Source organism: Onychomys torridus, chromosome 9, assembly GCF_903995425.1.
Source record: "Onychomys torridus chromosome 9, mOncTor1.1, whole genome shotgun sequence".
NCBI lineage: Eukaryota > Metazoa > Chordata > Mammalia > Rodentia > Cricetidae > Onychomys > Onychomys torridus.
The window spans coordinates 38,754,215-38,770,468 of record NC_050451.1 but is presented as its reverse complement, the minus strand read 5'-3'; the positions used below and the strand labels follow the sequence as shown (position 1 = coordinate 38,770,468).

Sequence of the window (16,254 nt, the reverse complement as noted above, 5' to 3'; positions counted from 1 at the left end):
AATCTGTATAAATAATCTTTCCAAAAAGCAAATAGTTATAACCAGCTAAGGTAGAGTCTTGAAATTAAAATTTAGTAAAAATTAGTAAAAAAAAAAAAAAGACATACAAACATGTATGAATGATTTATGATACTTGATCATACCAATTGTAAACAGGAGGGACAGGAGTTAAAGTGAGGTTGTAAACGAGCTAAGATATTTAAAACAGTCTTCAGACACTATTTTCCACTTTAACTTAAGAACATTTTGTGATGAGTTACTACAGTATGAAAGAAACTGTTTCCCATTCTCCCCCTCTCCCCCAAGACAGGGTTTCTCTGTGTAGCTTTGATGCCTTACTCTGTAGCCCAGGCTGGGCTTGAACTCACAGAGATCTGCCTGGCTTTGCCGCCCAAGTGCTGGGATTAAAGGCATGTACTACCACTGCCCAGCCTGTTTCCTCAACTTCATATAAAAAACAAAAAAACCCAGGATAGCCAAAAGAATCCTGTACAATAAAACAATCTCTGGAGGCATCACGATCCCTGACCTCAAGCTCTACTATAGAGCTATTGTAATAAAAACAGCTTGGTACTGGCATAGAAACCGACATGTGGACCAATGGAATTGAATTGATTCCATTCCGCACACCTATGAACATACAATTTTTGACAAAAAAGCCAAAAATGTACAATGGAAAAAGGAAAGCTTCTTCAACAAATGGTGCTGGCATAACTGGATGTCAATGTGTAGAAGGCTGCAAATAGATCCATATCTGTCACCGTGCACAAAACTTAAGTCCAAGTGGATCAAAGACCTCAACATAAATCCAGCTACTCTGAACCTGATAGAAGAGAAAGTAGGAAGTACTCTTGAACGCATTGGCACCGGAGATCACTTTCTAAATATAACACCAGTAGCACAGACACTGAGAGAAACAATCAATCAATGGGACCTGTTGAAACTGAGAAGCTTTTGTAGAGCAAAGGACACAGTCAACAAGACAAAGCAACAGCCTACAGAATGGGAAAAGGTCTTCAACCCCACATCTGACAGAGGGCTGATATCCAGAATATATAAAGAACTCAAGAAATTAGACATCAAAATGCCCAACAGTCCAATTAAGAAATGGGCTATAGAACTAAACAGAGAATTCTCCACAGAGGAAGTTCAAATGGCTGAAAGACATTTAAGGAATTGCTCAACATCTCTAATTATCCGGGAAATGTTTCCCATTCTTAATTCAGTTTTTTATAATGTGAAGTCAAAGAAGGTACTGCTTCAAATGAACTACACATTCTTAGAATTTACTCTGGCTTACAGAAAGGTAAACCTTATGAGCTATGTTCAAAGTCACACACTTTGAACACCACTGCTGTGATAATTTAAATACAACCACTATGTTGTAAAGGGTAGCCAAATATCAATAACCAAAACCAAGTTTTTATACTGCTGAAGAGGTACACTTAATTCTAAGGTCTCACACTAATAATTAAAGAAAAACAAAGATACAGATGATTTAACATACTGGATTCAAGTCATGGAAGTATGTTTTGTTTTATTCTTATAGTTAAATACAGTTATAGATACAGTAAACAAGTGAACCACCACTGAGTTATACATGCAGCCCTTTTAAAATTACCTTGCATTATGCATGCATGTGTATGTGTGTGTGTGTGCGCGCTCGCGCGCATGAGAGACTTTACTGGGGATTGAACTGAAGGTCTTGCATATACTGAGCTACATACCCAGGCCTCTGTAAGTTTTATTTTGGGAATGAGGTCTCTTTACATTCCCAGATAGGCCTGGAACTTACTTTATATCCCAGACAGGTCTCGGACTTGCTGTATTCCTACCCTATCCTCATGAGGAGCAGATTATAGGTCTGCACTGTCAGGCTCAGTTTGTTTTATTCTTATAAATATGTGATATATTTGTAATATATGAATCTTGACTGGTTTTTGCTTGGGTTATCACTAAAATCATGTGGTTCACATTTTCGGAGAACACAGTGGTACTGTACAGCACAGGCAGATATACAAAGACAATACGAGAAGGATGCTTAAGTCTTTTCACTTTCACTGAGTAATGCAAATGGCAGAAATGCTCCACTGAGGTACAGCAGCTGTAATGGTGCTAAGAACGTCCATCCTAATAAGTGTAGGCATCATAATTCTTTGGTTAAAACATAACTGCCTTCCTTTGGTCCATGAGACTGATAGAAAAGTATTCGTCTGTTGACATGATGGTTAAATCAGGAAGTTCTAATTTATACCACTGACACAGGTTTGCTACCAATGATAATGTGCATTTCTTTCCACTACATGGATTTTCATATATTGTCACATATTTGTCTAACCCTCAATCAGAAGGCAAATAATAGAAACCTGAAATTCATTCCAAACACACATTCGATGTGCCTCATAAAATTCATGAATGAGTTTGACTTCAATGTTACTTGCATACCAAGAACCCTATGGGGGAGTACACTAGCTTCCACCTACACTGAGCCTTACTTGAAGTACGTACAACTGGAAGCAGATAGGCCATGAAGCAGCAGATGGACACTAGTGGTAACTAAGTTACTGTCAGGGTCACTCCTTACTCATAACTAAGAAGGCACAGTGGGTCAGAGGAAGGAAATGTGCTAAAGCAGGACACAATCAACTGCACATAAGTCATTATTATCCTTCCATTTCTTATCTCTCCGGCTTGTTCCCATAATCAACATCATGTTTTTCATCTCTCCAGGCTACAAGAACGGTCAAAGTAGGATTTTGGCAACCAAACACTTAGTACTGTTACCCTTTGTTCTTTTGGTATCACTCAACATTCTCGTAACAAATATGCTCAGGGTACCTAACGTGTCAAGTTCTAGTCAGGAGTCTGACGGGAGTAGGGGAGCTAAGGCTTCTCATTTCCAAGTTCAGACGGCATGAACTGATGACACGGTATATCAAGTTGGAGCTCTTTAGCCAGCACCACTGGGCCTCAAGAATTATAACCCCCATCTTTAATAAATGTGCAAGTCAGTCCTTCTCCCATGTTTTATAATCGTGCTGTCACTCCTGAGAACACCACACGAAGGTCACCTTCACTGCTCCAGAGTTGGTCTAGACTACCATCTCGGCCTGCACTAACTACAGACACTCTGAAAGGAAAACCGCCACATCTTCTCATGATTTAAAACTTTATAAAATTGGAGGGATTTCTAAAGCCTTCGAAAAGGAAAAACTAAACGAAATGGAAGGAATAAGATTATCAACAGCTTCCATAAATAATAAATGCAACCAATCAATTTCCATGAGAATTGAGATTTAAAGGCCAGCAAGAGGGTTCAGCAGGTAAAGGGACTTTCGTCCAAGCCTGAAAACCTGGGTTTGAGCCCCAGGACCTGTGTGGTGAAGGGAGAGAACCAATTCCCTCAAGCTGTTCTCAGACCTCCATAGGTGCATGCCCCCTTGACCCCCACAAATTTTTTTTTCTGAAACAATTAACTAAAATAAAGCTATACAACAAAGCTCTAAAATAAAATCTGAAACAATCATTTTTTTGTACTTCACTATCTCATACCTGAATTATCTAGAAGAAAGAACTGTGCTAGTCTTTCATGTTCCCACTGTTCTTCTATGTCCACTAACTTGCACAATGAGAGGCCAACACCTGCTGAGGGGTCGCCGAGTTCAAAACAGTGGCCCAGTGAAAGCACAGTAGGTTTTGCTTGTCATATGCGCAAACACGTAAGACCTTGAACTCAGCTTGCTACTCAGTCTGGACAGTGTAGTCGGCATTCAGGAGTAGAAATGAAGCTGACTCCACGTCTATCCAGCACATCACTGCCAATGGCACAGGCCAAGGCACCTATCTCAGGAATCTAACTTAACACCAAGGTCCTTTCAACTGGAAACGTGGAAGATGTGGCCTCATTTTCACACCGTTAAAACTTTACAAGTGTAGAAAGGAAACACAAAACATGCCAATAATTAAAATCAACAAAATGAGGGTACTAAGTTACTCCCATCAGTACCACCAACAAACATGAAACACAAGAAACTGACTACGGAACGTTGTGAAGTGCGGTTTATGTTCAGTTCATTAAGGGCGTCATCATCTTTATGAGTTTGAAAAGCTGCAAGTCTGTGTGAGTTGGAAGTTATCATTTTATTTATAGTTTTAAGAACTACGTGCATTTATTAGCCAAGCAGTAATAACTGATGACTAGTTCCAGTGGCAAGAATCTCGGCAGGAAACAGATTTAGCAATTTAAATGTTTTATAAGTTTTTGTAATTGAGGAAACTTTTCATAATCTGACATTTGTTAAAACCACTTATTAGAAATTATGCAGCACAGTAGCTGTGGAAATATGAGCTAGCTTCACAATTATAAAGTCAGCCTATGTAGCCCTTTCCTATTGTACATAGTGGCATAAGCCCCACGGCGGCCTATCAGCTAACTGGCAGGCAGGGGGCTGCTCTATTCAAAGTGAGAGATACAAGCTGCAGGGCAAAAACCTGGCAGCTCCCATCTGACCCCACAATCCCCTACTGGTGACAGCTCCAAGCTCCATGGCAAATTAGGCCTTCTCATATTACAATTGGAGAAGACAGATTCCATTAGCAGTATCTGAAATTGAGTGGAGAGCCGCACTGTTATCAGGCTTGACTCATAAGCACTGCTATTAATCAGAGCTATGATAGCATTTATATATTTCAAGCTATCTGCTGCCGCTGTGATATTCTGCTACAAAGGGTTGATGGGACTTAGGAAAGTGAACAATAGAGCTTTCTGGGAAAAGCAGAGTAAATCAAGAAAGTCTATGACTTCCGCACATTCTGAAGGGATTGCGGTTTACATAAATTTTCTCCCAATTGGAGATTGAGCTCTTCCTCATCTTACACATGGGATTTAGTTGTCACTCAATGGTAACAGCTGTGAAAAGGTGAAGCGGCCCACCGCTCAGAATATTGCCTTCGCTTTTAAAGCAATTAACCCATGAACAGGAGGGTACCTGGTGATATCAAAGGGATTAGGCCAGGCAGTGCATTATTAACATCTCCTTGAACTAATTCTAACTCTGACTAGCTGTCAGAAAAGACTCTACAGTCTTAAAAGAGTTTTGCCCTGCTTTTCTCCCTTCAAAATGAAGCACTGCTATTTGAGCCTAATATGTCCCTCAACTTGGAAGAAAATGCAAATGAACTAGGCTCTTAATATGCTTAACCAGCCTGAGTCAATGCAATTTTAATACAAGTATGAGAAAAATATATGATCAATTAACCAGGGATCAAGACAGACATTCCCCTGAATGGAATGAATGCTCTGGTACCTCCCATTCTTCTCCAGTATGAAAGCTTGGTGATGATTTGTTACTTAGGCATAGTTACTTCGGAAATTAGGAAGCGCTTCTCTTTATTCTCTATGGCAATAATGTAAAACACTCTTTTGAGCTGGAAAATCCAAATGTCCCTTAAGCAGGAGATTCCACATTCTCCAAGGTATGGCATTTTAATTTTCTATTCTTTATTGAGTGGATCTTAATGGAATCTGTAAGAATAGCAGGTACACTGCTCAGAATGAAGCATTTTCCAAAACTATAATCAAATTAATTTTAGCAGTGAATTAATGTTTAGAAATACAAAATATTTAAAAATGACAAGATTCCATGCATAAAACATGGGCACAAAATAACCTGTCAGAAGATATTCAACTATTATTGTTGCAATTGATGTCAATTTCTTTGTAGTTCCAACATACCACTGATTATTGATACACACAGAGTCTACAAAACATATTTGACACCTAGAGATCTGGTTTCTTATCATACAGTGCTAATGGTCTTACTGTTTTTATAAATTTCCAGAACAGAGACTTTAGGAATCCCTGAAAATCTGATTATTTAGTGGATGGTTTATCTTACTTTCTTTAAAGTGATTTTTTTTATTTTTATAAAAATTAGAAGTATTTTACTTTCATTTCTCATTGGGTGCTTAATAAACACTGTGGCACAGATTTTTCTGTAGTTCCATTTGGCCACTAACAGTTGAAAATCCTCATCCTCATTTGCTAACTTTCTAAGCTGTTGAGAATGTATTTCTTACCTTGTACCTCTTCAAACAAATACTCTAAGGTGGGCCCTCACCGGAGACTGTAAACAGTTAAACCTTCCTGAGGGACAGCATTTTAATACAACGCTGTCAGGATGCTTTCCTCTGTTAGTGCTAGCAGCACACAGGAAATGTGTTTGACGAAGATTTTAGATTGTGACTTAGCATTCTTCCTGATTCACTACAATAGGATCTAGTTTGATGTTTCCTGGAAAATAACTTTGAAATTCAAATAGTAAGCAAAATTAGATGGCATTCATATTTATGATTTAAATTACCTATAACTTTTTAAAATTTTATACATAGCATCTATGAATTATAAATAGAATACTTTAAATTACATATTATCAAATTTAAAAATGATTTACTTCAGTGACCTAAAGAATCATTGTTCTTTTAAAACACTAACAATTACATAGCCTTAATATAAAGATATAGGGATGAAAGTTGTGTATCATGGAAATGAAAGATTAAAATCCTCTAAGAAGATGCCAGCTTTCAAATGCCCCAAAGGGACCCCTATTTCAGAGGAGCCACACTCTCCCCACACTCTTAGCACATTAGTTCAATGAGCTACAATGACACACACTTCTTTCAGTGTGCTACTTTACTCCTATGCTTCCTACATTAGAGCAAATCAAATACAACTGAGTTCCTGCCAACTATTAAGAAAGACTGACAAAAAAATGCAGTGTTAATGACATCTTACGGCTTTTAAAAGCAAGAGAAGGATACAAGAAAAGCAAAAATTACATAGTAATTAGAAACAACGAACAAATTGTTCTTTCAATCTAAGTCATGTTTACTGAAAAAGAAAATGGAGCTTTTTACATCAACACATTTAAACAGAAATTTGCTTTTGAAACACAATCTTTGTTTAAAAGGTACAGAAGGTCTTTATGTCCACCCCAAGAGCTAAATATAGTGAATGCTATGCGAACAATTACCTGAAAAAGAATTAATTTACTGCACACCAGTCAGCTCTAACCCTACATGTACAGTAATGCACTCTTAAGTGATGGGAGAAAGAAAGAACCAAACTGCTTCCTGGACCAAAGCCCTTCAACAGTCAACAACAAAACGGAAAGATGGTTTGGTCTGTAAATGAATAAAGCACTGAAATGTCTCCTAAACAAATTCTGAGCAAGGAGGCAACCTGGAACAGAATATATTTACTGTATGCCAGGGCTGGAAAAAAGCCACCGCTGTAAGGACTGCACAAAACCTCTCCTGCTGTTGGGTTTACATTCACAGAAGAAAGGTTTCAGAGGTCAAGTTCAGGTCATACAACAAATGAAATTGTAACAAGCCAGCTGACATTGTATAATGTCTTCTTCCACTCAATCAATAAGCTACTGTTAGTCCTATTACCATAGAGATGGCTTCTCCTTTCTGAAGGGTGTCTATTGTTTGACAAAACAGATTTGCCACTTGAACTGGGTTGTTCCCAAAGGATGTGTACCTTGTCAGTGATTTGTGTTCAAAATAATGAAGTATTTTCATATTAAAGTGCATGTGAGCAATAATGTTGTTAGCTTCTTTTTCAGGGAGCAAACAACTTTTCTGAAGGACTGTATTAGCAAACCACTCACATAGCCATTTTAGCAGTATTAGAGCTCTGATTAAAATGTCAGCGAGTGTAATGATTCATCCACAGTGGTGTATATTAAATCAAGGAGCCACATGCTCATCTCAAACTCATAGAATCAAGCACAATAAGCAATAAAATCTATTTTTAAACTGGACAACTAAAGGAAAATTATTGTCTAAAACTATTTGGACTTGGAAGAAGTTTTTATGATTTTTAAAAATAGTAACTCTCTGTGGAATGCCATCAACAAAATGTGAGAAATATGAAGTTATAGAGCATCAACTGCCTTACTTGCTTCAGAGCACATGTGTGTGTGCACATGCACGTGCACATGAGCACATACATACACACACACACACACACACACACACACACTCAGATACACAATTCATAGCACTAAAGTGTCTATCTTAAAGTTTCTTGTGAAAATTAATAACTCATGTTTTTAATATTGAACAGGTTATGTTCCAAATTTCAACCTAGATATTTAAAAAAATCAATTTTCTCTTAATGGAAACTGGCAGGTACTTAGAAGATTCAGAAGAAATAATTTTAATCAAAATTATTCCAACCTTTTAGAAAAAAATATCCATAACACTAAGCAACCCAGGCAAGGACCTTATTTTAAACACTGACTATTAGAGGACTATCAATGAAAATATATAAGATTATATAGAAATACATCAAGTGATACGGATAAAATTTAGTACTGTCAAAACTATAATAGTTGATTATGAATCCTTTCTGCAAATAGATTTAAGAGTAAACTTTAGAGTTATTATGTTAGATTTTTACTTCTATAAGTAACTCAAAAGAAACTTAGAATTTAAAGGGCAATACTATGACTATTACATTAAAATGCTAGTTGGCAATATTAACACTGGGAATTGAATCTACTTAAATTATACTATATTTACATTAACTTTTCTTTTCTTTCTTTCTTTTTTTTTTTTTACTTAAGAAAAGCTTATAAGAGCTTTTGGATATAGGACTTTGTTTTTTCCCATTTTTCCAAAAAGTCCAACTTGTATTTTTTGGTGTCATCCTCATAGGAAACAGGTTTAGACTACGTTACAAATGGAGACAGAAACATCAGAGGCAAAGATGTCACTAATCTCCTAAACTAGTGGTCAATTAAAAGCACAGTAGCTTTCATAGGAATACCTCGATCCCTGAAGTCAGTGGGGTCTATTGTATCTCCCTTGCCTAGGGCTACAGTGGGCCAATGTGAAACCTCACTAAAACCACACTCCAAATATGTCAGCCTGGTTTCCACAAGCATATAGCTATGTTCATATTTGTAATATAATCGGCTCTCAAACCACACCCCAAATGTGACAGCCTCCTTCACACAAGTACGCAGTATGCTCCTATTTATAATATAATCAGCTCTCAGGCCTAGCCTGAGAGGCAGCTGCCCATCTGCAGCATGGTGAGTAATTAAGTGAATTTACCGTCTACAAAAGACAAGCTTTGTGTCGCTGAGTTAAGAAGGCCCACCCTCATCTTTGTAAAATGACAGTCCTCATTAGTCCGGCCTGGCCAGAGAGCTGTGGTAACGGACAGGTGACACCTTCATCGCACTGTACCAAGAACAGCCAACTGTGTGAACATTTGAGGGGTATGAAATTCCCACAGGAAAGTGAGATCATGTGACTTAGGGGAGCCACTTAAGCAACAAAAGATTTTGCAAATGTATGCAGCTGGCCATGAGGAACCCACATCTCTCGGTCTCAAAATTAACTAATCAACTACTTTACCTGAAAACGGTGAAGTAAAGGAGGGAAGCAGCAACCGCTCCAAATAAGCCACAGAGAAGATTGACTCGGTAGGCAACGGGACCAAATGGAAAGAGAGTGATTGCCAGGCTAGCCACCAGTGTGAACAATGGGTAGCCGGGAGGGTGGGCAACCTAGGGGGAAAAGAAGCAACGGTCAGACGTGTTCATCTGGACAGACGTGTCTCACTGGCTTTCACTGACAAGGAGCCCTTTGCTCAGGCGAGTCTGAGGACTGTGCCTTGATGACTATCTGAATAGCAGCTTCCTACTGTAATCTTCCTCTGTCAATATGGCTATTTTCTCTAGTGGGTCTACTGTGCCTATCATATGGGATGTCACCTACAGACAGGGTGACAGTCCACCGTCAGCCCTTAAGCAGTTTGTGCTCTAGGTTTACAGTACATTCGGGTCATTTCAAAGGTTACTGAAAGCAGGCAGGTCCGGAAACATCGTCTTGGTAAGAGTTGAAAGACCACACTGCTACGGGATTACCACCATGCTGACAGTCGTAAGGTCTTGACTAAAGGGATCACACACTATAATAAAGTTTATTAAATAATAAACTTATTAAAATTGTTAACCCGATTTATTCTCCACAGCTTATACAAAATTTGGGATGATAATAAGCCAGCTACTGTATATATAGTAAAGGCTTTGCTTTATAATTTCAGTTAATTGGATTTAAAACTTAAAGTAAATTGTCATGTACTGTACTTATAAGTTACTAAAAACTAGGGCTTGAAAATAAATTAATCTACTTTATTCCATGCTTAATTAAACTTTCTTAATTCCTAAAACTGCTAATGAGAGCATTGATTAAACAATAAAACTAATACTTACCCCAAGCTCATGTGCGGCTGTGATCAGTTCCCCTGTGAAAAAATAATGTAAAACCAATAATTACTATTACAGAATGACACTCCTCCAAAGTTTTCAAAATCCGGATGCTTGCATTGGGGTTTTGCATTAATTTGACTGGATAAAACTGTAAATCTGGGGAGATTTAACAGCATGAAATAGTCTAAGAGTACTTTCCCCCTTAGGTCTTATTAACAAACTATCTCCCATAGTTTTAAGTAACTGGTCAGTCGAAATACAAGTGAATTCTCATTTTAAAAAAAATCATTTTTCCTTCCTGAAAGCTGTATTTACTTGCAAATATACAAACACACTAGAGCATGAATGTGATATGCTGCGTTCTCTCAAGAATGTAGCATGGCTTATAAAGATGCAATTGTAAAGAGGGGTGGCAATAGTTTGGGCCTGTTATCTTAGTACTTGGGAGGCAGAGGCAGGAGGATTACCGTGAGTCCAAGGCCAGACTAGGCAACCTGGTGAGACTGCCCCTCCTACAACAACAACAAAAAAGATGCAGCTGTCTGACTTAAAAATGAGCCTCTGGAGGTTTGAGGTCTGGACATTGTCCATGGTGCCATGCTCCCCAAATGCTGGCCTTTGGATACCTTGTCTACATTAAGTTACGTATCCTTTAAACAATCTGCACTGTTTTGGTAAGCTCCCCCAGAATATGTCTTTTTACAGCACTCACTACATCACTCTAGTCTTTACTCATAGCTCCTTGGTGCCAGTGATTCCAAGCTGACAGCACAGGAAGTAATCCAATGTCTGTTCCCGTAACTAGAGCACGTCTAACTCAGGGCTCAGCACAGTTGCACTGTGAGACATTAGTCTGGAATAGTGAGTTGTGGCCACTTGTGCTTCTTAGGAAAGGCATTAGTGTCCATGTTCTGGTCCTCGACAGATATCAACTCCCTACTGTCCTAGTTACAAAAGTAGACCTCCACCTTCCCTGGCCTGGACTATAGCAAGACTTAACTAACCTACTTTAACGTTCCGAAACTACTGTTGACTGCAACACCCTTTCCCCAATTCATACAAAACCAAGAAGCTAAAGCCTATCCCTAGTCTACAATTTCTCAATGGCTGCTGTTACTAACTAAATTCAGATATCTTAGCAAGAATAAGGGCTTCTCCAGTCAGGTCTAATGGCATCAAGGTCCCTTGGCAGCCTTGTTCCCATACTACTTACGCGCCCCAAATCTGAACACCAGCGTTCCACTGGGGTGCCCTGTTTTCACAACTCCGTCACTCATCTTCTCACCCTGGAATATTTCTCCACCTTTCTTCCCCAAATCTGCCAAGGCCCGGCTCAATTGCCACTTGGGAATAAGACCTTTCCTTACACAGGCCCAGCATCCTCTACCAGTTAATCATTCTCTCTCCTCCACAGAACATGCCTCCAGCTATTCAGCACTTTCCAGTAGAGGATTATATTCTAGCTGGTTGTTTTCATTTCTCTCACTAAGTCTGAAAACACCATTGTAGTCATTTCAGAATCCTGCCAAGAAAACACCACCTGTTCCCTCTCCGGCCACCCACAAAAAAAATCAACCACCAATTCTCTGCAGAGGGTGGTAAAGACATACCACATTGTCATCCTTACCACTCAAACTTTTCTTCAATGAGTGACTAATTCACAGAAGCCCCAAAAGGACAACCAGATAACACAGTGCTTACTTAAGTCAATTACTTTTTTTTTTTCCTTTTCTATTTTTAGAGCTGAGGATCGAACCCAGGACCTTGTGCTTGCTAGGCAAGCGCTCTACCACTGAGCTAAATCCCCAACCCCTCTTAATTCAATTACTGATATTGACATCTCAGAATCTTAAGTATAAAATGCATATAACTATTTCCTATGTAACTACTCCAAGACAGGATCTTACAGTTTTATTCCATGATTTAGCTCAGTTTTGATCTATTTTTGCTTTGATTTGTGGGACAAAGTATGCCATAAGTTCCAGCTTTCAAGGTCACAATCTCTTCCATTCAGACTGTATTCAAACCACACTTTAATACCATTCCTCTAACTGCTTTTTGCCAAAACAAATAAGCGGTATTTTTAACCCTGGAATTCTGTTTCTATAAAGACAAATCTGGAATTTGACAAAATCCTATCAATTCTTAGCAATGTTCAATCTAAAGAAAAATATGCCGCTGTTCAAAATCTATGTCTCCATGGTCAAGAGCAAAGGGAATGCTCTTAAAGGGCATGTGAAAGAGGAAGGCAAAAGCAAACACTAAGCTCAGCGCCTCCCAAGTTCTTGCTTTCTCCCAGCCCGTCAGCGGCGTTTCCTCAGCTACATTGAAGGGCTCCTCGTGTCAGAATAAAACTTCCTGAAGGTCTTCTGACATTACCACTCAAACCTGCTGGGCAATTCTGAAGTATATTCAGGTCTGAGACACACAACTTTGTTGTCCCAGATGCAAGCCAGTAGCAAGCCCTGAGATGTGTGTAGTTGCTTCAAATGTACACATACCCATATATGGTCCATTAAAATAACTAACTGTATTGAACATATATCAATCCATCTATAAGTTAGTTCTTTCTCTCAAGGATCATGAGAACTGTCCATGAACAAATATATATGTATAGTAGTGCAAAAAATGAAATTGGCAATGCCACACAATGTGGTAGATCTTCTGAGTAAAACTTAAGACTAATGCTTTATTTGGCTTTGAGATGTGTTCTGTTTATTGACAGAATATATATTTCATAAACATTCAAGTACATTCAACACAAAAACAACATGATCAAAGGTAAGCCTAAACAAAATTTCCACACTGGCATATAGCTAAAAATAGCTCTTGATGATTCCCAAAAATGATCATAAAATATCAGAAGCAACCAACCAATATCATTCAGCATCCAACCAAACAAATCAGAACATGTAAGAAGTCTGGTAATTCAGATGAATACACAATTTTATTCTTTTGGTAACACATGAAATACAGTATTATACAAGAAGGGAGGCAACAATTTAAAAAGACTATCACTATGGGTAATGGAGAATTTAATAATGTCTCCAAATTCTTTTGAGTAGGCATTAAGAAGAGTGTTCTAAAGTCAATCTGCTTAGGTTCTTTTTGGGTGCCCCTCACTCGCTGTGACTCGTTAGCCTTATTTTACTCATCTGCAAAAGAAGAGAACAGCATCTACCTCTTAGGGCAGGTGGAAAGGCAAGAATCCATAAAAGGCACTTAGGACGATGAGTAGGATATAGTAAATGCAGTCACATTACGCTTCTCATCCCACATTTGTGGCTCTAACAACCATAAGTAGTTGTAGATATCTTTTAACAGGTACAATGCTACCTAACCTCTAAACAATATTCTCCAATATCAAACCTCTTGCCACCCTAAAACTACTTAATTATTTAATATTAATCTTGGAAAGTGGGTAACTCCATCCCCAAACACCACCCCCAGGAACTGCTCAGGGGATCCGGAAAGAGGAGATGACCTGAAAATGGAGCATCAAGGATTCTCCACCTGTCAGGCAATCCTGACGCCAGTCCTGGTAATCCCCATCTCCTGGCTGTCTGGGCGTGTAATCCTCTCCCCTTTGAACTGGTCTAGATTTCCTGACTCCCTCAAATAAAACAGGGCAGTGGCATATCACTTCCAGGATTAGGTTTCAAAAGTGACAGACAGAATGTCACAAGAATGCTCTCTTTCTTTTGACAGGAGTCAGCTATCTCTGGAAAGAATCACACAGCAGAGAACTAGACTGAGTTTGAAGCAGATGCTCCCCAAATATGGCTGAGAGGTCTGCAACTCCAGCCCACACCTTAGTGACCCAGCTAAACTGCACTGAGAGCTACTGATCCACAGACTGGGAGACGACAATTGTTCCCTGCTTCAGCCACCAAATCTGGGTGAACTTATCAGGTAGTGAAATGACAAACAGCTCATGGAATCTTCAGGAAATAGGTTCATTATGTTGTTACAGCACCATTCTGAAACACTGTTGGTTATTTTGAGGTATTATTGGTCACTTGATCTGGCTGTAAAACACATCAGGAAATTTGTTTCTAGATTCAAATATGTAACAATTATGCCCCGTCTTCATCTAGGTGAGACATGCTTTTATTTTCCCACAGAGGAGTGCTTTAAGCTGCACCCCACCCCGCACCCCTTTTAACAGTTTCCCTCTTAACAGTCAGGTTCTAACTATTATCACTGCCTGGGAAGCCCTTCCTGATCTTCTGATCGACTCCCACTCCCAACCCCATTTCTCTTAGTGCCTCGGTAGCCTACCACTTAAAATGTAACTTAGTAACTTGTTGTGTCGTGTGTAAGCACACTAGAACGCTCTGGCTATTTTGTTCACTACTGTCAATCTTTTCGTCTGTAACACTGTAAGGACTCGATAGGTGATGTTTATGGACCAAAACAGAACGGAAAGTAAAACTGAGGAGGGGTAAGCCGGCAGGTGGTTAAATTTCATCAGCTGAAAGCCACAGAGGCTGGACAGCTCGAGAATACAGAGGCCAGAGATGCAGAAACGGAAAGAGGACAAGTTCTGGAACTCCGAACCCTGCGCTGAGCTCCGGTGATGGGACGCGGGCGCGGGGGCCGCACCCGGGGGCTGGGGGGCTGGGAGGAGGGCGGCCTGCGAGTACTTTACCCGAGTCTCCCCCCGGCAGCGAGCGGGGCAGCGTGAGGGTGAACACGGCAGCCACGGCGGCGAACACGGCCACGCTGCCGCGGAGGCCCCCGGAATGCCACGGCCCCGCTCGGGCTGCCGGGCCCCCGCCGTCGCCATGGAGACCCATGGGCCCGGACACGCGCCAGCCCGCGGACAGCGCACACTGGCCGCGGTATGGACCTTCCCGGCCGAGAGGCGCGCGCAGCCTGCGGCGGCTTCCGGTCTAGCAAGGCGGAGCGGACCACACCTTTGCCCATCCGACGGGGGAGGAGGAAATGGCGGGTGCGTCCCCGCACGGCCTAGGAGTTTTCTTGGAGACACCACGCGTGGCAGTATGCTTACCTCGGTATGCTTTGAGGTAGTGAATCACAAGGGAGCACAGTTCCTTACTACAGCAAGCCTGCGACAGGCCTACTGACCATATGTAGTATCTCTGCCCCCCCTCCCTCTCTGACTTGGTCGGTTCCAATAGAGAAGGAAGCGGAGACGAAAATGGAGAGCCAGAAAGCGCTGCTCTGCCCCCTACGGCCTGGAGTGGAACTGCACAAAAAAAATTCCTTACGAATCCAAGAAATACCCTAGTTGCTATTATGTTTTTCGTTGGGACACATTGATCACGGCTATGTATAATGATTTGCCTCACTAAAATTAACGTTAAATCCATGTGATAACTATTAGCTCACTAATTTTGAGATATTAAAATGTACTAGCTTGTCTTGTTTTCTTATAACATGAGAACGTGGAAGGTAAGTTGGAATGCTTGAGTTCTGGGCCCTAAGAAAAACAATCCTCCATGATAAAAGTGTCTCTTTCTTAAATAAAGAGGAATGTTTTGGTGGAGACTTGCCCTAAACGTGGGAAATGAAATGGAGACATCATGTAAATAATGCAAATGAAATGCAAAAAGAGATGGGAGCTGCTGGACAATCCTGCAGCACACTGCTGGGAATTGAACCTAGAGCCTCACACATGCTAGGGAGGCACTCTGCTAGTGAGCTGTCTTCCCAGCCCTTAGTAAACATTTTAAGCTTACAGTTTGCTATATTATAGCAATTATTCAGACGGGGAAGGGAGGGGGCAACCTCCATAGAATGTATTTCAAAAGACAGGAAAAATGAACAACGTTCTCATATGTGCTACATCCAGTCTGACAGGGACAAAGTGTCCCAGCTGTAGAGCTGATTGGCAGTAACTGTGCCCACCTATCTTCGTCTTTTCCTGGTGTTTACAAAATGTTCTGTCACCTGAGCTCCCGGGACACTGGAGTTGTGTGGTGTACTTTCCTACTGT

The 16,254-nt window shown here is 40.3% G+C and overlaps 1 protein-coding gene across 2 annotated transcripts in view; it reads right to left on the bottom strand.

The window, feature by feature from the left end:
• The window catches only part of Tmem260 (transmembrane protein 260), a 67,426-nt gene extending 52,087 nt beyond the window's left edge, over positions 1-15,339 (bottom strand). The window contains exons 1-3 of one of the 2 annotated variants that reach the window (XM_036199077.1): positions 15,307-15,339; positions 10,296-10,327; positions 9,436-9,587 (exon numbers count right to left, since the gene is read on the bottom strand). Coding sequence is in view for 1 of the 2 variants with exons in the window: in XM_036199075.1 (XP_036054968.1) it covers positions 9,436-9,587; positions 10,296-10,327; positions 14,944-15,091 (332 nt within the window). In the remaining variant the exon portion in view is untranslated. Of the gene's footprint in view, positions 1-9,435; positions 9,588-10,295; positions 10,328-14,943; positions 15,178-15,306 lie in introns of those variants that run through there. The other variant, XM_036199075.1, reaches the window with a different exon arrangement.
• Between the last annotated feature and the right edge of the window lie 915 nt (positions 15,340-16,254).